Source organism: Acartia tonsa, chromosome 9 (genome assembly GCF_053477335.1).
Source record: "Acartia tonsa isolate MP-2025a chromosome 9, ASM5347733v1, whole genome shotgun sequence".
Lineage (NCBI taxonomy): Eukaryota > Metazoa > Arthropoda > Copepoda > Calanoida > Acartiidae > Acartia > Acartia tonsa.
The window spans coordinates 4,233,442-4,254,670 of NC_137268.1; the positions used below are offsets into that span (position 1 = coordinate 4,233,442).

Here is a 21,229-nt window from a genome sequence, read left to right on the forward strand (position 1 = left end):
TAAATTAGAATTACCATGCAATGAATATCAGTAATTGATGTTAGGAAAGGGTTATAATTATAAGAAAGAGATTATTATGATTATTATTAGATTTGTAATAGGTTAGGTAATTTAATTGCTTATAATAATTTATAATTATTAGTGTTAGATAAGGTATATAAGAATTAGTATGATTATAAATAATATGAGTAATTATTGATTGATTTATAATAGGTTAGATAGAATAATTAATAAGAAGAATTAAGATAATGATAGTTAATACAAGTATAAATAATAAGCTAATGGTGATTATTATGAATAACTATTGAGTTATTTTTAAATAGGTTAGATAATATATTTGATAATTATAATATTATAATTAATAATAAATAATTATAATCAAAATGTGTTACTATTAATTAATTTGAAATAGGTTAGAAAGTATAATTGATAATCATAAGTAATATGTGTAATTATTGATTGATTTGTTTGCTATTGGATAGATAATATTATTGATAATTATTAGTAATATGTGTAATTATTGATTGGTTTGTAATAGGTTAGATAATATTATTGATAATTATAAATACTATGTGTAATTATTGAATGATTGTAAGAGGTTAGATAATAATAATTGATAATTATAATTACTATGTGTAATTATTGAATGATTGTAAGAGGTTAGATAATATAATTGATAATTATTATATTATAATTGATAAGTATTAGTAAGATAATTGTAATTAATATGAGTAAAAACTGATTTATAGTAGGTTGTATAATATAATTAATAAGTAATAATAAGATAATGATAATTTGCATGAGTAATTTGAATTTATTTGCAGTAGGTTAGATGATATAATTGTTGTAGTGTTTATAATAAGATAATTATCAGATAAGTACAATAATAAGATAAAGATAATTGATATGAATAAAATAGTAAAGATAATTATAATTATTATGTGAAATTATTGAATTAGTTGTTGTAGGGAAGATAATATAATTATAAAATTATGATTAATAATAAGATAACAATATTCAGTTTGAATAATTATTGATTGATTTGTAATAGGTCAGATGTTATAATTCATAATTATAATAGTATATTTAGTGGGAGGTTAAATAATTTTAAGTTTGTAGTTTATAAGATTGTTTGAGATTGAATGTAATAAGATTATTTGATTCATAAGTAATAAGTTAGATATTATAATAGATAATCATAATTTTGTTAAGACATATCATAATAATTATTTAATATAATAATTAAGAAGATAATAGTAATAAAAAGTGTTTGATTCAGAGTTTTAGGTGGTGGTGGATTACTTATTGGTAAGATAATATAAATAATAACTGTAGTAATTATACCTAGTCAATGAGAGATAGAGATAGAATGTATCAAAATTGAAGTTACCTCTGATCCTAAATACCCCCCTGCAAGAAACAAGTTTGGATGAAATAATTTTTTTGGAGCCTTCGGCTTAAAAAATTATTTCATCCAAACTTGTTTCTTGCAGGGGGGTAAATACATTTCAGGGGGTGGTGTAATAATAACAGTAGTTGTTAGCTTTTTTTAAAATTTCAACTGGAACAAAACCGGTTGGACGTACAAAAAAATTTGCTTCACATGAAATGTTGCAAATTAAATTTGCAAAAGAAAAGTATTTCAGGGTCATTTTGATTGAAGGACTCCTTTGCCTCCTAAATGGCCGTTAAAACCTCGCGAACAGCAAAATCGCCGAAAATCGCGATTTCGGCGGCAAATAACGGCCAAACGGTCCGCCGGAGGTGAATGATGCATAAGCAAAGAAATGTCCGCCTTAAAAAGTTCTACAAAAGTGAAGAAAAGGTCAATGTCGCTAAAACGACTCCGTCACCCCCTAAAGGGACAAAAACTGAGATTTTTCGGAAAATCGTCAAAAATCGCGCCTTCGGCGGCGCGTACCGGCCAAACGGTCCGCCCGAGGCGGATCATGCATAAGTAATGAAATGTCCGCCTCAAAAAGTTGGACAAACTTGCTTTTGTATGTCAATCCCGAAAAACGACTCCTTGTATGAGTTTTGGCCAAAAAACCGAAAATCGCTACGTTTAACGGTTGATAACGGTCAAAACGGTCATTGGCGGGTCCAAATTTTTTTTCAGTTTCTAACACATCTCAATGGGCTAATTTTATGGGCCTGATGTTCAGACCCCGCTAAAATGACTATTTCCTGCCCAAAATTGACCCAGAAGGATTTTGTGAAAAACACCAAATTGCAAAACTTTGGGGGCCCCTATCCCCCCCTTCGGGGGGGATGGGGGTCTTTGAAACAAAAGTTTCCGAATTCCACGACGGTGATCTGATAACCTGCGAAAACCATTCGTCTCTATCTATCACGGTCTTGGCGGTATTAACGTTTGAAAATCGAAGGTTTTGAAAAATGGCTTTTTTTTCACATAAGTCACTATTTGACGGAAAATTGCCGCGGTCACTTTTTCGACGTTTTTTCAGCGCTCAAATGACCGCCACGGACAAACGGTTCAACTTTTTCTTGCAAACTTTTTTTTGCTAACTGCGTATGGTAAATACGCATCTTTTGACACCTTTCCCATTTTCCTAGGTCATCCCCTTACCCCCTAAATATTCAAGGCATTACCTCCAACCCCCCCCGTAAACCGGTATATAAAATTTTTCTCATGATCAGGGTATATGGAAAAATTGAAAATTTTTCGACAATTGTAATAAATTACAATTGTCTCCAATTTCCTTAATTTTTCCTGAGTGTACCAATGCTGGGATCGCCATAAATTGTAAATCGATTGTTTGGTTATCGACCACATTTATGGCACACGGAAAAATTATGAGGAAATAAGGTACTAGAGTATATGGCACCAAGTAAATATATGTATTTACAAAGTAATAATCGCTTGAGATAAATAATTAGTTACGATATTTAAAAAAGTAATAATTATTAAGTAATTAATTGTAACACAGATTTACAAAGTAATAAGCGCTAAGGATAATAATAATTAGTATTTAGATTTACAAGGTAATAATAGTTAATTATAATTACCAATAAATGAGATTTCATATTAACAATTTAATCATAGCCATGTATTAATTAGAAATAAGAATTTAATAATCAATCATCTCAAAAGGTATTTACATATGATCTAGGTAAACAAACAAGTACCTCAACCAAACTGTACCTAAGGTTAAACTACCCAATGTAAAATAAAAAAAAAACAGTTACAGGTAGGTACCTACTAAGAAAATATATTCAAATAACCTGACCATAACATTTCTAATTATATAGAATAGCTTCAGTGTTGAAATTAGTAAAAAAAATCTTAACCTGAGGCAAAGAAAGAATGTCATATCCCCAGGGCTTAACTCATCACACAGGCTGGCATCCTCCCAGGGATCAGTGGGGGGTGGGTGGGTGTAGACCCTGTGGGCTGGCTCTCCACTGGCAACTGTTCACAACCAGGATGGTTTGGGGTTTCAACAACTATTGAAAAATAGTCACCCCAGAATCTCGAATAGAATTAATCTCGAATGGAAATTAGTTTGTTGATTCTAAAAAGAATCACAAGGAGTGTGGGTAGAGAAGGAATAAGGTTGGTGCAAAAGTAAAGGGGGGGGGGGAGTGGTTCCATCATCATACTTCCTGGGGGGCCAAAATTCAAAGACAATGGTAGTTGCCAGCCCCAACTATATGGCCCCCCAGGGGACAGGGATTTGGACTGTCCTTCAGACCAGCAGCAAACACCCCCACCCAAATAAAAAAGAAAGCCTATTTCTGGGTGTTTAGCTCTGGCCCGCCGATTTCCACCACATCAAGCTCCATGCCATGTAATAAATTTAAATTTGCAACTAGTGATCTCTTTTGAAAAAAAGAAAAGAAAAATACCTCTCCCAGGGTATGGTACTGGTTTTTTTAGATTGCACTTTGAATTTGCTAGAACACAAAAATTTCGGACCTTTAGGAGTGTATGTGGGGTAAAAAAAAGACGAGATCTTGAAAAAAAAAGGGAAATGGCATTAGAAAATAAAGAGGGAGAATGGGAACAAATTACAATAAATAACAATAAATAATACCTGTGTCTGTACACACCTAAATATAAATTTTTCCTAAGCAACCAGATGGATAATTACAATGTAATTAACCAACAGGCTGCGGCTCAAGCTAGAAGCAAAAAACCCACTCCTACCTAAAGGCCTGGGGCCTTCTTAACCATGGCTATCAATGTCTCTTCCCCCATGGACAGGCCACAGTGGTTGAAAGGAAAACACATTAATGGCTAGGTAGTGCGAAATGTACTACTTTTTTTTAAAGATTATTGCAAAACAAGTTTCTCATTTGAAACATGTTTTGCTTTAGATTTATATTTATATCTCTTTATTTACTACCCAGTCTCACAGAGCATAAAATTTGTCATCACTAGGTACTGTCTGTGTGTCCATCACAATTTGTGTGTCTGTCCAATGAAAACGCAGCCCTACCCACTACCCCCAAGCTGGCCCTAATTTGCCTAACCTAAATGAAATTGGTCCACTGTGGCGCCTTAAATTTTTGGCTTTCAGGAATTGGTTTATAAAATAAGGGTGTACATACAGGAAAAAACAACAACAATTTAAAGTTAGCCACCTACCATATGGTTACAAAAAATTAAATGATACCTTGCAAATCTGTACCTACCTAAATGAAAAAAAAAGAAGAAAAGTATATTAATACATTAGTAATCAAGATTAGAGAGAGAGAGAGAGAGAAACTAATAGTATATGTCTTTAGCTAATGGATGCAGTTGTGAGCTTTAAATCCAACTATTATTGGTGATAACTAACTATTTCTAAGACTACAGTTATTTACAACGTCTACAACAGTTAAGAGTGACAACTACTATCTATTAAAGCGGTGATCTAATTATAAATATCTTCTAAATACATTTTTTTTTCCTTTTAAAACCTTAACTACCAACTGTGCTACTGCTGATAATGACAATCTACTGACAAATGCTACAAGACATACAAACTACAGACACCCTGTTACAATCTATACCTTTCAATAGTCGCTAGACTGGCAGCCAACTTTGTGCTGTCATCGTGTCTGACACGCTCAAAGTGGGCTGCTAGTTTACCTCTATTACCGCTGTGGTGGTACTTGAGCAGCCTATCCGCTGATGGGGGTATTGCACCCCTAAACATCAATTTTTCGAGTCGCCGAACCCTTGACAGCGCTGTGTAGGTCAGTCCTCCGCTGTGCTCGGTCGGACCTAAATCTAAAACGGCCGTTTCTTTTGTTAACCCTTGGGACTTATGGATTGAGATGGCATAGGCTGGAACCAGTGGTAACTGGGTCCGGTGGCATTCGGTGTTTTTTGTGTACCATGTGCGCGTTATGGCCGAAACAGGGTACACATTGTCGATATCCTGGAGGACACTCTTGTCCCCCTTGTACCCATCAAACTTGACCAACACAGTGGGAATGTCTGCCCGGTCGGTTTCACGCGACAAGTAGACAATCCCAACCACTGTGCCGACAGAGCCATTTGTCAGGCCCACCTCCAAGTTGAGGTTGGTGGTGAGCATCACTTGCATGCCTTTGCACAGCACAAGTTGGTTGGCCAAGCTACCCGCAACGTCGGCACTTGCCTGGAACGCCCAATCAGGCTCATTGACAGCATGCACAGCCACCCTAGGACTGTTGAGTTCAGCCAATTTGGCCCGATTGAACTGTTCATAGTCTGCTTTACGTGCGCACAAGAGAGTTGATTGTGCAAATTGAGCACAATTGTCGGCACGGACTTCCGACCTGTCCTGAAGTTGTTCAATTTGCTCAGGCGACAGTTCCCCGACACGCATTGACTTAAGTATCTCCGCCAGGGAATCGTTGTTGTCCTGACGGACCGATGCACCAAGGACGAGGACGTCTGTAAAGGTTTTATAGACTTTAAGCCCTTCCGCCTCCTTTGGTGTACCCTTAAACACAGTGTTGGGCTGACAGACAAGCGACCTACCCAGTACAGGGACTAATTGGCCAAAATCACCCATTAGGACAACCGACCGCCCCCCCATTGGCCTGTTGTCAGCAAAAATTTGCTGAAGCCGGACATTTATTTCATGCATCCGATAGGCACTGATCATAGACTTTTCGTCTATGATCAGTACCTTCAGATGCTTTAATTTTTCCTGAACGTTGCGTAGTGCTGTATCAGACAATGGCTCCACATCCTTGCTGTTGGTGGAGTGGAGTTTGAGGTTCAAAAGACTGTGGAGGGTGGAGGTGGGCCGCGGCAAACACTTGGCGGCACAGCCCGTTGGGGCTGTGAACCGCACCACATCGGCAGCAGCATACGGTGACCCAACCTGCTCTAAATGTAAAGAAAGAGACTGGAAAAACGTTTTCATAACTGTTGTTTTCCCAGCCCCAGCAACCCCGCATACCTCCAGTCTGAAGGGATCAGGGTTGCCGTCAACATGGTCTCTGCCAAACACAGCCCTTGCCTTGGTCATCAGATATGTGACAACCCGCTGTTGACCTTGATTCAGCTGGTCAAAGGGCACAACATCCGCCAGATTGTCCTGCTCTACGGGCGTGACACTCGCACGAAACAGGTGCGGCGACTCCTTGGTCCAGTCAGGCACGTAGAGCAGACGATCAGCATCATAGTCGTACCCTTCGTCAGTCAAATCAACATCATCAACAAGGTTGTCGGGCGTGGCAACATCTGGCACATCTTCGTCATACCCGACCGAGTCATTGTCCCCAACCCTCCCGTCCCTGACAACCTCTTCATCAGGTGTGCCCATCGCGGGGAACATGTCACCCTCGGCCTGTTCAAAGTGGGCCTCGCGTGCCAACCTGTCAGTCTCGTCGTGGAACCACAAGTCTGAGACAAATGTGGGCACATTGCCAGCATTTGGCTCAAAGTAGGTGTCCCCCATCTCCATGAGCTCACTGTCAGACTTGGCATGCAATGCCTCACTCATTCCAGACCCCGGGTGGTAGGCAATGAGCATGGATAGGAGGAAATTTCTTAAATATTTTCCCCCGGCCGACGGACGCGCACTATAAAAGGGGAGCAGGTGGGGAATGACATACGATTCGCGGGGGGACCAGTCATGCTTGAAACCGGCCACAAAATCCCACAAGGACAGGGTGGTTGGGTCCTTGGGGAACGGTTTTTGGTGGTCTGGTGCAGCATCCCATTCCTGACAAAGCGCGACAAAGGTTTCATTATCATACCGGGTCTGATACTGGTTGACCCAGTCTTTTTGGGACACTCGGAACCTACCCCACCTCCCATTGTTGTTTTCCCCGTCATCGTCATCACCGCGGTTGTTGTCCGTCAGTGGCAGGTCACCTAGGACATTAACAAATTCAAATGTCCGAGAGTACTGGAACAATTTTTGGTTGGCCAGATGGAACGCCACCTCCGACAGAGGATAGTCCCGGTTAACGTACACCTTTCGTATGATGGTTTGGGCAAATTGGACAACACTGTTTTCGGCGCTGCGCTTGAAGCTTTCATACACAACATTGCGAGATGCTTCAGAAACGGTTTCTGCTTTTGAGACATACTTACTGAGATACAATGACACACTGTCATTGTTCCAGCAGTACTGTAGCTCAATGCTCCCCCCCCAGCCTAGCAACAAATCAAAACTTGTAGAGTAGGTGTGCAAGTGGTTTCTAGACCACAATATTGTTTTATACTTACGGCCTGAGACTGACTTGACTGAGTGCACCTCACCCATGATCTTTTTGTCATCGCGAACAACATCAGGCCGTCCAGTATCATTATTTAAAAAATGATACCCGACAAGTTGGCGGGGAAAGTGGTAGCGACAACCAGTGTGTACCTCTCCGTCCATGACAACGGACCGTTGGCAATTGCCGCGGGCACAGTTGTGGGTGCCCACCTTGTTGACAAGGTTGACAAGACTCTGTCGGTAGTGGTCAGGCGCGATGCGCGTTTCATACGGCTCCCTAAGACAAGCAGTGGAGGGCGCCGCCAACAGGTGGCCCCCATTGTTGAGGTACCGGTCGTCCAGACTGTTGGACGGGTGGGCCTCGGTCAGTCCCCACTTTTCATACACGGCCCTGACAATTTTGTCCTGAAGCTCAATGACTTCTAGGGCCTGGCCGAGGGCCTCAGCAGACAACGGACTACGCAGTTCCTGTGCTAGAGTAGCATACCCGGGACACGCCATCATGTCAAGCACGGTGCTGTGTGGATTTTGTCTTACACACTGTCGCACAAATTTATGGATTTTGTCAACGCACGGCGATGTGGGATGGAATGCACGACCACGCTCCTCCCTGCTGATGCCCAGAGGCAGGCAGAGGAGAAGGTGGGCGTGAATTCCACCCCGGCTTTGAAATTCAAAGCGGCACAGGTGTTCGCGCACCCCAAACACTGGCTTCAGAACAAGGTCAATAAACTGTTTAACCTTGTTCTCAAACCACTTGGAGTGCTCGATCGCATGCTCTTTGAGAATCCTGTTTCGCTGAAAGTAATCCTCCGCCTTGGTGATGTATTCAGCACCGGGCGGGGGATTGGCCGGAATCAAGAGTGGGTTGTCTACGACAATTTTTTGCAAATGCAATCTGCCCGCAGGGATGCTTTGCAAGAACTCGGTGTCATGCAGCTCCTTGGCAGTGAGGGTGAGGAAAAAATTAAATGTTTCCTTGCCCCCCGACAGGGCTTCCAGGAAACGGATCATGGACGTGCCCTTGTACCCCTCGCTGCGGCAGTGGGCCTTGGAGCCGGGGACTTTGCGGGCCGACCGCTGGATTTGACTAATCAAGCCGTCGGCCTCTGACCTGTCATTGCTGTTCAAAATGGCTAATAGTTGTTCATGCGTCAAGTGACTGAGAGATCTTGCAACATACAAACGACCCTCCCGCCACGCATCCAACTTCATCCTTGTCTGGTGGCAGAACATTAGGAAATGGGGGTCCTTGGTGAACCGCCCATCATGCCAATTTAGGCAATGTTCAAGCCACTCATGGAAAGTAAGTGGTGTGCGTCTTTCCATGTGGGACGAGAACACACCCATGTTCTGGGCAAACAGGTGGGGAAACGCACGCGCCCAAAAATGTCTGTCAAATTCATTGGCAACGTTGCCACGCTGGGGAAAGTCAAGGGGATTGGCCTCGGTGCCGCGGTGCTGGTTCACCAGCTGATCCCTGACCAGCTGGGCCTCAACACCGGCCCGCTGCAGCTCACCAACATGGTGGGAATCCATGAGTGGTGGGTCAACACCGGGAATGACACCCCCCTCGTCATCCTCATCCTCACTGTCGTCCCCCCCATCCTCAAACCCGGGTCCGGGATCCGGCCCAACAACATCCCCCCCCTCGGCTTCAGGTGTTAGGTTGCGAATACCCACCACTGCCTCGTCTAACGACTCGGGGTAAGCTTGTAGGTTAGCTTCGCTTATAATAACGTCGCTGTAAGCTGTGTTATTTGCTTTGAGGTAGACCAATGCCTGTTGGATAATGTGGCGGCGGGCACGGAGGTGTGGACCGCCCCGGTTGGACCGGAAATAGATTATTTCCAGGTCCTGGGGCAGCCTGGGCAGCTGGTTGGCAACGGGCCCAATGTCGGCCTCAAAGCAAATGTTGTTTCCAGCTTTCTTAAAGGGGCGCTGCCCCACGCTCACAATTTTGACAAGGGGACAGACCCTCTTGATGGCAAGAAGCTCAATGTAAGTCATGCCTTGCATGACGGGTGGGACAGAACCCAAGTTTGTCATGTTGTCGGGGTGGAAAGTGTCCCGACGCTTGGAACTCTTTTGACACAGTTCGCACATACCGTTAGTTATAGAGCAGCCGTAGCGCTTTTCATGGCACACGGTACACATGTCATCGGGCAACTTGAAATCACTTACCTTATCATACATCTCTTTGAACTTCTCCTCAATCGGATTGCCATCAACATGTTGGGGCTCACCAGTCTCCGACTCCAACCGGTCCCTGAATATTTTTGCTATTATTTCTTGATTTCTTTCAATTGAATGTATATTTTGCCATAAGGCATAATTTCTTGATCCCCGCTGCAACGATTCACTTCTCAAAACATGAGACAGACGGGGATCTTCATAATAGGTCTCTAACAAAATTTTACAATGAGTGCGGACAGACATTTCAGGAGGTCTTTCTGTGCGATTTAAATCTAAAGCATGCATAATTTTACTGTGCAAAAGCTTGATTTCATATTGACTAAGATGAATCAAAACTTTTGCAGCTACCTGCTCTTTTGAAACCTGCCTAATTTTACATTCATCATAACATTTGTTTAATTCAGATTGAAATATTTCTGGTGAAAGATTCTTAAACTGCCTAAAGAAATTGGTTTTCATTTGTAAGTCAGACCAATCTACATTCAGGTCCCAATTATATTTAGGAGCTAAGGCAGCAAATACATTTCTAAGCGGGAAGAATTTAAACCTGTCATGGTTCAAGAACCTACTAATTAGCTCCTCCCTAGCTTGCAGAGAATGGACAGCATCACTATTGATAATTTTAAACAAGTCCTGTGAAGAAATCTGCAGCCAATTGGTAGTGTCATCAACAACAATGTCATCATTTTCAAAAACTACAGGGGGCTGGAGAACAGGGGCTGGAGGTGGGGTGGGAAGGTATGTGTACACAAGTGTGTTACACGTTTTAGACCCCAACTCCACACTGCACCGCTTGGGTCCAGATTTCTTCACATTGTTGGACACACAATATGTATTATTGTCCCTGTTTAGGGTAATTACACTGAGAGGCTTAGAATGGGAATCAAAGGCTGTGGCCAAAACATAGACACCACTGGTATTTTCAAATAACAAGCTGGCTTTAAACTGTTCAAGGGGCTGTATGTTGTAAGACTTTTGATTGTTGAAATTGATTAATAAGGCATTTTGAAGGGGAAGAATTTTGTGTTTTGAAATTTGATTTAAGTCACAAATGTTACATTTATCTGATTCCTCATTCTGTACAAATTTTTCTACTAAATTTCTAAACATAAAACGTTTTACATGGTTAATGGTAAGGTGGCTAACACTATCACTGGACACAGTTTCATGATTGCTGGAGCAAGTTATGGTAGTTTGCACAGTGAACTCTGTGAAAAGGTGGGACACTTGGCCCAACTCACCAACTACCTGTTCAAACAGTTGTTGGAAATTGGCGGCAGTGCGAAATTGTTGGGGGGGTGGGTCGACACGGATCACTCCGGTGCAGCGGGCAACGTTGGCCAAGTATTTGGTGAGCTGGGTTGTTTGCTCAGTTGCAAGCAAATTCTGCTTAAAGGTGGGAAAGGAGAAGAGGGTGTACAATAACTTGATCCAATCATTGCTACAAGAATTATGCTTTTTTAAAAATAATTGAAATGATTTACAATTGACTGTTGCCCACTGATTTGAATCAGGATCTTGATGTCCAGCAAGATCTAAATTTTCTAAATTTGAAAGATCAATGAACTCATGTCTTACTCTATTTAACGTCAGTATGGTCTGGGCTAGAGTCTGTTTGGGGTTGCGCGAGCTTTGAGGGGGAATTGCAAAAATTTTATACACATCTTGGAGATGTGTAACAGCAAATTGGACAATCTGCCTGATTTTGGGGAGTTTGCTGTTGTGTGACCGACTAGGCAAACCAAGCGCCGCAAGAATTGTAGAGAGCACACGATTAGTTTGAGCAATCAGGGTGTTGATGGTGGGAAAGTCGCGGGTGGTGTTGTGTACCTGCTCCAACAACTCTTTCACCACCGCGGCTTCGCCACCACCAACAGCCGGATCCTCAATGTCAGGCTGGGAGGGATCAGTGGGCAGAGATGGGGAACCTAGGCTAAAATTTGGCTGGGAAGGGTTAACAACAGGGGGAGTGGTGGACATGTTGTTGCGGCCTCTATAAAGGCTACGCCTGGAAGCTGGAGCCTCAGCTCTGGCTCCAGGCGCAGTTTTCCGCCGAGAAGCCTGGGGTCTAGAAGATGGTCTGCTCTCATCTCTGACACGCTTAGACGACTGCGGGGTTGAGACAGCCGGAGTGTCGGGCAGAGATGGTGTGAGTAAACTGAGGCAGGAAAATCTATTCTCAGTCTCCGGAATTGGAGATGCCAATGTGGATGCAATGCTAACATGTGCTAAACTGTCACTTGTTACCAATGCATCATCCTGCCACATGAGACATACTTAAAAATGAAATGATTTATATAATGTAATAATGGAGTAATTTAATTATTGCTTGTAATTTTTATTGTGACATTAGATTTGTAAAAATTTTAAGTTAAATGTTTAATGTGTTTTATCAGCTACAAAGATTAAGTATCATTCCTGACGAGCTTCCTTGGCGCGTTGGGCAGCTCTGAAAGAGTTATATCTGGCCAGCTGATTGGCCGCTGTTTCCTCCTTCTTGGGGCACTTGAACTCCTTCTTCTTGTTGGTCAACATCCCCAACACGCCAACGATAGTCCACCTGAATTGTTTTTTGGTTTTTCCAGGGACAGCAGGCTTAGTACAATCAACAGCTATGCAAGCAGCAGTCAAGAGATCTTCAAGCTGTTTGATGGTCCTCTGCTGGTCAGAGAGTTCTTCATAATGAATAGTCTCCCCAGAAGACACCCTGTTATTTTTGTTGACAATATGAATAATACTCTGACAATGGAAAGAAATAGGTGGGGAGGGGGATAACAGATGAAATTTAACATTTTTATTTACAACTGCAACTGTAATGAAATTACAAAAGGATATTCAAGTTATGTTTGTATTGATAGTTAATGTTTTTTATATTTCATTCATATTATTCCTTGACTTAAGATTTTGAAAGCCAGCAAAATCTTGGGGTGCAGGAAGACCAGGAATTGCAGCAGTAGGAGCTGGTTCTTGAGTAGCTGCAACTACTATCTTTGGCGTGCTTGCAAATAGGGGTTGGGGGGGCAGAGACTTGGGGGAGACAGACAGGGGGAGACGAGATTTGGGGGAAGTTGCCGGGGACAGGGGGGGGAACTCTTCATCATCAGAGGAAGAAAAATCCATGGGCTGTGGCTGATCACTGGGAGGGGGGGGTGCAAGAGTAGGGCGTGGTGCTCCTTCGGGGCCCCACGCCCCTGAAACAGGGGGCTGCTGTGCAATGTAATCAAAGAGTCTGGTTGTCTGGACACGAGATCCATTACCACGACGCGCAAGCCTTGGACGGGGAGTGCTTGGGGTGGTATTGCCGGTTTCCATGGGTGTTGGGGAGGGTTGAATGGGCCAGTTTCTGGAAGTGCTGGGCACTAGGTCAGAAGCCTGGACAAGAGACGAGACCTTGCGGCGGATACCACCCCGAACACTCAAGACAACTGTGTCAAGAAAGTTGACAAGGGTTGAAGTGTTGCCTGATGGTCTGGCAAAAATGGGATCAAGATCCTCATTGTCACTGTCAATGTCTTTGTCAATCAAAGACTTGAACGCCGTGGTAAGAAAGTCTTGTTCCGCTTGCTTGTCTGGGAATCTTGGGGAAGAATTGGGAATGGGAACAAAAGGTTTGAATTCCTTGAGCTGCTGGTAGAAACCAACAGCATCAAGCTTGAAGCCGACAAGGACTTGGGAGAGGATGGGAATGAGGACCTCAATGGAGAATTGGTTGGGAAGAATCATCCCCTTACTGTTAAGGGGGAGAGGCACATATTTGTGCAAAATAAAGGCCAAAGCCTGAAGTTGGTTGTTGGCAACATCATTGTCACGGTTCAACAACACAACCTAGAGAAGATACGTTTTAGAGTGTAATAATGATGACAAAGCATTGATGATGATGATTAGGGTTACAGAGTGTGAGAGAGATTGGCCAACATAAAAGCTAACCTTAAGGTGCTGGGAAGCCTTATCCAGTAGGCTCACCAGTGCATCGCGGGAAATAATATCTGAGGCAGACATTGTTTAAGCTAATAATTCTGAAATGGTTTAGAACATTAATATGACATGATTTATTTTTGGTAGGAGGGTAGGGTCAGTAGTCCTACACAAAAGGGTGACTGGTAAGGGGAGGGACGTCAATCCCCCAGTGCTTTGAAAAGCACCTCCTGCCCTGCATAGAATGTAACAAACTGGGATTCCATAGCGCTGGTAAGGATGGAAACTCCTCCCCCAGGAGGAAAATGGAGCCAATATTGACCTGGAGATGGTGTGCATTGATTTTGAAAAGCTAGATTGGGAATAGGCTGAGACCAATGCCAACTGCAAGAAGACACTAGTTGTGAAATTATCTTAACTGCGTAGGGAAATGGAGAAACAACCTTCATGATGATTATTATTTTTTTATACAAAAGAATAAATCAGAATTCCATAGCAATGGTAAAGATGGGAACCCCCTCCCCCAGGAGGAAAATTGACCTTGAGATTGTGTGCACTGAAGTGGACAAGCTAGAATGGGAAGAGGCTGAGACCTATGCCAAATGCAAGAAGAAACTAGCTGTGAAAATATCTGGATTTCATAGGGAAATGGAGAAACAACAATAATGCTGATAATGATTATGATTATCTCATATTATAAACTTGATATTTTTTTTTTATTTTTCAGTTATTTGGGTATGTAGCCCATATTAATACTTAATACTTAGTGCTTAGTTTATAGGCTTTCTATTTCATATCTATCCAAATTCATGTCTATCTATCCTATTTGGAAGAAATGTTTAGAAACCTTCCACTAAGTTTCAAAACACTTCTTCCTGTTGGAAAATAAACACTTAACTTTGGTTTTAGTAGAGTCCATTTTCCATCAAACAAAGAGCACCACACTGACAGGGTTGAAGGCAGTGAACCTAAATAAACAAAAATCCTATTATTGGGGGTAGCAATGTTTTAGATATCTAGCCCAAAACTTGCAATTGTCATTCTATAAAATGATTTTTACAACAATGCTATTTTTCCAACTAAATCCCAAATTACACCCCATGGAAAGAAAAAACATAAACTTCAGGTGGACCAGAAATTTTGTAAGATTCTATTTTTGTGGGTAAAGAAATATTTGTAAATTTGTAGCTACCAATACTTGAAATTGTCAACCTATTAAATGAGTTTTACAACATTTCTATTTGTCCCATTGTATCCCAACTTAAATCCCATAGGTAAACAACAACATGATTCTTTATCATCTGAAGTGTCCATTTGTTGGAAGATACCCAAGTAAGTGTTGTATGTGTGCTGACACCTGAAATAATATTTGGAAATGCCCCCTAAGCTGGGCATTTTATTTGATATTTAGGACACCTGTACTATCCAAATTCATGTCTATCTATCCTATTTGGAAGAAATGTTTGGAAACCTTCCACTGAGTTTCAAAACACTTCTTCCTGTTGGAAAATAAACACTTAACTTTGGTTTTAGTATAGTCCATTTTCCATCAAACAAACAGCACCACACTGACAGGGTTGAAGGCAGTGAACCTAAATAAACAAAAATCCTATTATTGGGGGTAGAGCAATGTTTTTAGATATCTAGCCCAAAACTTGCAATTGTCATTCTATAAAATGATTTTTACAACAATGCTATTTTTCCAACTAAATCCCAAATTACACCCCATGGAAAGAAAAAACATAAACTATTAGGTGGAGCAGAATTTTTTTAAAAATTCTATTTTTGTGGGTAAAGCAATATTTGTAGATTTGTAGCTCCCAATACTTGAAATTGTCAACCTATGAAATGAGTTTTACAACATTTCTAATTGTCAAACTATATCCCAAACCTATCAATCACAGAAAATATTTCCTACAAAAAGTGGTTGCACAATCAATCTGCCATTATTTGGTAGATATTTCAATAAGAGGGAATAATAACAAACACCATAGTAAAAAAAATAGAAGCTAGACAAAGATGAATAGATGGGACAGATGCCATTACAGTATGAAATAGGTTTGGTAGAACCCCTTAATATTTATGCTTTGCAAGGCTCTGTTTAATGTAGGACACCTGTCATAATAATGAATTAAGTTTTTTATATAAATGCACCTTTGCCCTCCTAGGTATTGTAAATAATGACAACCCCTTAATATTTATGCTTTGTAAGGCCTCCGTTTATTGTAGGACACCTGTCATAATAACTCAAACTGTATAAAGTGCATCCAGCTGTATACAGTGAATTAAGTTCTTCCTATTTAAAGAAAAACTGGTTAGATGTAGAAAAAAATTTACTTAATATGAAATGTAGCAAATTTAATTTGCTAAAGAAAAGTACCTCATAGTCATTTTGATTAGACGACTCTTTCCCCCCCAAACTGGCCGTTAAAAACATCGCGATCAGCATAATCATAATTTCGGCGGCAATTAACGGCCAAACGGTCGGCCTGAGGCTGATAGTGTATAAATAATGAAATATTCGGATTAAAAAGTTGTACAAACTTGCTTTTGTATGTCAATCCCAAAAAACGACTGTTTGCATGAGTTTTGGCCAAAAAAACGAAAATTGATACTATTAACCATAAAAAGAACTAAGTTTTCATATTAGGTACCTACCCACCTACTTGTAATGAAAAAAATCCCTCAATATTTTTTTCATTGCAAGTCTCCCTGCAATGTGGTATATATGTTAGTCATTATGTTGTAGGACACCTGTCCTAATCTTTCACATTTCTATCCAACTACATGTCTATCTAACCTTACTGGAAGAAATATTTTCAAACTTCCCACTCAGTTTCAAAATATCTCTCCCTTCTTGGCAAAAAAAACTTAACTTTAGTTTAGTTGAGGCCATTTTCTATCCACAGGGAGAAACATGTTGTCTATTTCCTAAATAAAAAAAAACTATATTTATTTTGGTAAAACAGGAATTGTAGCTCAAAACTTGCAACACCTAGCGCCCCTGTACTATGTATGGTTGTTATACTAAACCCCTAATTAAAGCATGACTTTTTATTAAGGAAATGGATAGGTGGAACACCTGCCATAACAAACGAAAATTTGAATTACAACAAAACTGGTTGGTCGTAGAAAAAAATTTACTTTATATGAAATGTAGCAAATTCAATTTGCTAAAGAAAAGTACTTCATAGTCATTTTGATTGGACGACTCTTTCCCCCCCAAACTGGCCGTTAAAAACATCGCGATCAGCAAAATCTTAATTTCGGCGGCAATTAATGGCCAAACGGTCGGCCTGAGGCTGATAGTGTATAAATAATGAAATATTCGGATTAAAAAGTTGTACAAACTTGCTTTTGTATGTCAATCCCGAAAAACGACTGTTTGCATGAGTTTTGGCCAAAAAAACGAAAATCAATACTATTAACCATAAAAAGAACTAAGATTTCATATTAGGTACCTACCCACCTACTTTTAATGAAATAAATCCCTCAATACTTTTTTCATTGGAAGTAAATTTTGGTATTTTTTTGTTTTTTTTGAGAAAAAAATGGGGTAAGTATTAATATTTTCAAATGAAACCAAGGTTTTATAAAGTTTTTTTATAGAAAGAACCTAGGTATTATGATTGAAAACATTCCTTAATTTAATTCATATGAAAATAACATATATTGCTAAGTTATGTAGGACGCCTGACATACAACACTGACTAAACACACTATTTTTAAATTCCTGTAAAAAAAACATCTACTTTAATGGAAAAGGGTGACTTAACCTACATCCCCTGAAATTGTGGTACAAACTTATGTACAAAAATAAAGTTTTGATGTTAGGTACCTACCCACCTATGTACACTGAATAAAGACATCCCTTAATACTTTTACTACTGCAAATGTGGAAGGTATATTTGGTAGACATTGTGTGGGAAATCTGACTTAATCTTTCACACTTCTATCAAACTACTTGTCTATCTAACTTGTTAAGAAGAAATATTTTCAAACGTTTTACAAAAGTTTAAAAATATCTCTTCCTTCTTAAAACAGTACTTAACTTGATTTATTCAGATGAGAAAACACCCAACGTCAATAGGCCTGTTATCTGTTCCTAAATAAACAAAAAATCATATTTTTTTGGGTAAAACAAGAACAAACTGGCTGTTAAAAACATCGCGATCAGCGAAATCGTTATTTTGGCGGCAATTAACGGCCAAACGGGTCGCCGGAGACAAATAATGTATAAGTAAAGAAATGTCCGTCCTTAAAAGTACTACAACAATGTATAAAAGGATAAAGTCGCTAAAATGACTCCGTCATGCCCTAAAGGGACAAAAATCGAAATTGTTCAAAATAATTGCACTTTCGGCAGCGCGTAACGGCCAACCTGTTGGACGTACAAAAAAAATTACTTCATATGAAATGTTGCAAATTTAATTTGCTAAAGAAAAGTACTTCATAGTCATTTTGATTGGATGACTCTATCCCCCCTAAACTGGCCGTAAAAAACATCGCGATCAGCGAAATCGTAATTTCGGCGGCAATTAACGGCCAAACGGGTCGCCGGAGACGAATAATGTATAAGTAAAAAAATGTCCGTCCTTAAAAGTTCTAGAAAAATGGATAAAAGCTTAAAGTTGCTAAAACAACTCCTTGCCCAAGTTTTGGGCGAAAAACCGAAAATCGATACATTTAATGGTTGTCAACTTTAATAAAATTAATTAGGGATCTAAATTTTATTTAAAAAATTCTTTAGTTCTAACTAACAAACTTTTCAAAATTTTGGGTAACTATATCTCCCCCCCCCCTTTTGGGGTGGGGGTATGTGGGATCTTAAAAGTTTTTAAAAAAAACATATTTCCCCTCAAAATAGTTATGAACCTTCCCACAGCCTATATAAAGCTTCACTGAAAATAAGAATCACATATCATTTCAGTGGTTAACAAAATCCTTTAGTACCCACAGACAGACACACAGAGATCCTTTTACTTTTTTTATGGGATATCTAACTTTATTTAAAAATTGCAGACGACAAAAAAAATGAGTCAAATAAATTTGAATACCATACGAGTAAATACTTACTTTCAATAAAAAATATTTAACTTCATAACTATTATAAACAATAAACTTAAACAATTAACTTAAACTTACCTTTTATATTGTTTGATTGCTGCAATGATTTAGGGTTGTCGACATTTGTTATCACTTTTCATGTTAAAGTTGTCTGAAAATGGGTCAATTTAAAATATATAAACAAAGATAATTACTTAAACTAATTAATAAATGTACTATTTTATAACTAGAACATATTAAATTGTCAATTTTAAGCTACAAATTAGATAAGTTAATAAACTTTGGTTTATTTTGTTTTGGTTTATCAAATTCTCTGTCTGCTAATTTATAATTTCCCCGCCAATATCTAGGGGATAAAAAGTTGCCAAATTTTAGGGCTTGGAATCCCCTATTTTTATAATTAATTAAATAAACGTTGTCAGGGCTTGTATATTAAATTGTATGTTTATTTATACTTTTAATATTGCTAAAAATAATTTAGATTACCAGTGTAACACTGTAACCATTATCAAAGCTGAATTTGCCAATGATTTTTTATTTTATGGGGAAATTTGAAAGTTTGAAATGTGGCCAGCCTGTTATAAAGAGTAGGGTTTGGTTGGGGGAGAGGGAGAGAAGAAAGGGAAATGAAAGGTTAACTTGAATTTGAAAGCGATGGGGGGGGGGGGGGTTAAAGAATGTGAAATTTCATATTATAACACCTTAAAAAATACCTTTTTTGCCCTCGAAAATCGCCTATTTGAACGTAACGGCGCGTTTTAGCCAAATGATGGTAAAAACCTTTTTTTGTTAGGCTCTTCAAGTTCGCAAATTTGTATGTTTGTGTGTGTGTGTGTGTGCGTGTGTGTATGTGTGTGTGTGTGTTGTAAGAGACTTTAATTGGTGAGGAAAGATTGAGAGAGAGGGGGATTGGGGAAAGGGGTAGAGAGAAATTGGGATACTATAATACTATTACTAAGTTTCAATTTTGCGAGCGATTGTTATATATTTCTTATATTAGTCATCAGCGGGTGTAAATTAAAATGTTGATATAAAATGTATAAGAAAAGAATGAGGGAGAGAGAGAAAGAAATAGGGGTATGATGGAGGGGATTAAAAGAAGGGAAATTTAATAATATGAAACCATAGTTGCGTTAAAGAAATACTTTATCGCCGTCGAAAATCGCCGTTTTCTACGTACCGGCGCGTTTTAGGCAAAAAATAGTAAAAATCTTTTTTGTTAAGCACTTCAATTTATACAAACTTGTTTTTATGGGTCATGTCTGAAAAATAACTTCCAATACAACTTTTGCTTTAAAAACCGAAAATCGCGAAGTTTATCTGTTATTGGTCAGGAGTGGGGGGGGGGGGGAGGAGATGTAGAAAACCAAAAAAAACATCCCTTATCTGTAAAATAAAAAAAAGTACTAGAAATGTGTTTTTAACCCAACAAACAAATAATTAAATTTTATTAACTTTCAGTCCATTGCAGTGTAAATCAATAGATAGATAGATAAATAAGACTCGACAAAATTTAAAAATGTGTGTGTGTGTATGTTTGTGGGTGTGTGTGCAAGTGACCTTATATGGTTGGGAAAGATTATGAAAGGGGGTGGAGGGGAAAGGATAAGCAGTTGTTTAATCAAGTTGTCTTTGAAATACTTTTTTTTCGACAATTTTATTTGGTAAATTTCATATTAAGTAAATTGTTGTGTAAGTTCAACGAATTTTTGTCCAGCTAAGTTTCAATTTAGCACGCGATTTTTATATTATCCTTATGACAGTAAATTATTGGCAAACGTAAATTAAAATCTTGAAATAAACTAGGTGGAAAGGAGTAAAATAGAGAGAGAGAGAGAGAGATAGAGGTGTTATGGGGAAGAGAGAAAAAAAAAAGAAAGGAGAGAGAGGTATGTTGTAGAATAGATATTGAAATATTTTGTTATAATACTAGAAATTAATACGATATTATTGAAGAAAAAAAAAGAGAAGCTATTAGTTAAATTTGAAATGTACCTACTGCTTCTAGTTTAGGACTGAGGCACAGAAATTTTTTGTTAATTCATTTTTAATTATAGGTTAATATAATTAATTATTGTAATATATTTATAAATAAGAAGATAATGGTTTTAGGTGGTTGTGGATTTGTAATTGTTTAGATTAGATAATCGACAACTGTTGTAATTATACTTACCTAGTCTGAGAGAAATATTAAAACTGAAGTTACCTCAGATCCCTAAATAACCCCCCTGCAAGAAACAAGTTTGGATAAAATGTTTTTTTAAGCCGCACACTCCAAAAAAAACTTGCTTTTTTTAAGGTGGTAAATACATTTCAGGGGTGGTGTAATATAATAATAGTAGTTGTTGTATTAACTAATTGGTTAGTTAATAAATTAA

The 21,229-nt window shown here is 39.1% G+C and overlaps 1 protein-coding gene across 1 annotated transcript; it reads right to left on the reverse strand.

Annotated features, from left to right (window-relative positions):
* Positions 1-12,281: 12,281 nt before the first annotated feature.
* Positions 12,282-14,886, reverse strand: LOC145328436 (uncharacterized). The gene is made up of 3 exons (XM_080172125.1): positions 13,797-14,886; positions 12,766-13,694; positions 12,282-12,576 (listed from the first exon to the last, which is right to left on the reverse strand). Exons 1-3 carry the CDS (start codon positions 13,866-13,868, stop codon positions 12,282-12,284), a joined length of 1,296 nt encoding a protein of 431 aa, XP_080028251.1. The 5' UTR covers positions 13,869-14,886.
* Between the last annotated feature and the right edge of the window lie 6,343 nt (positions 14,887-21,229).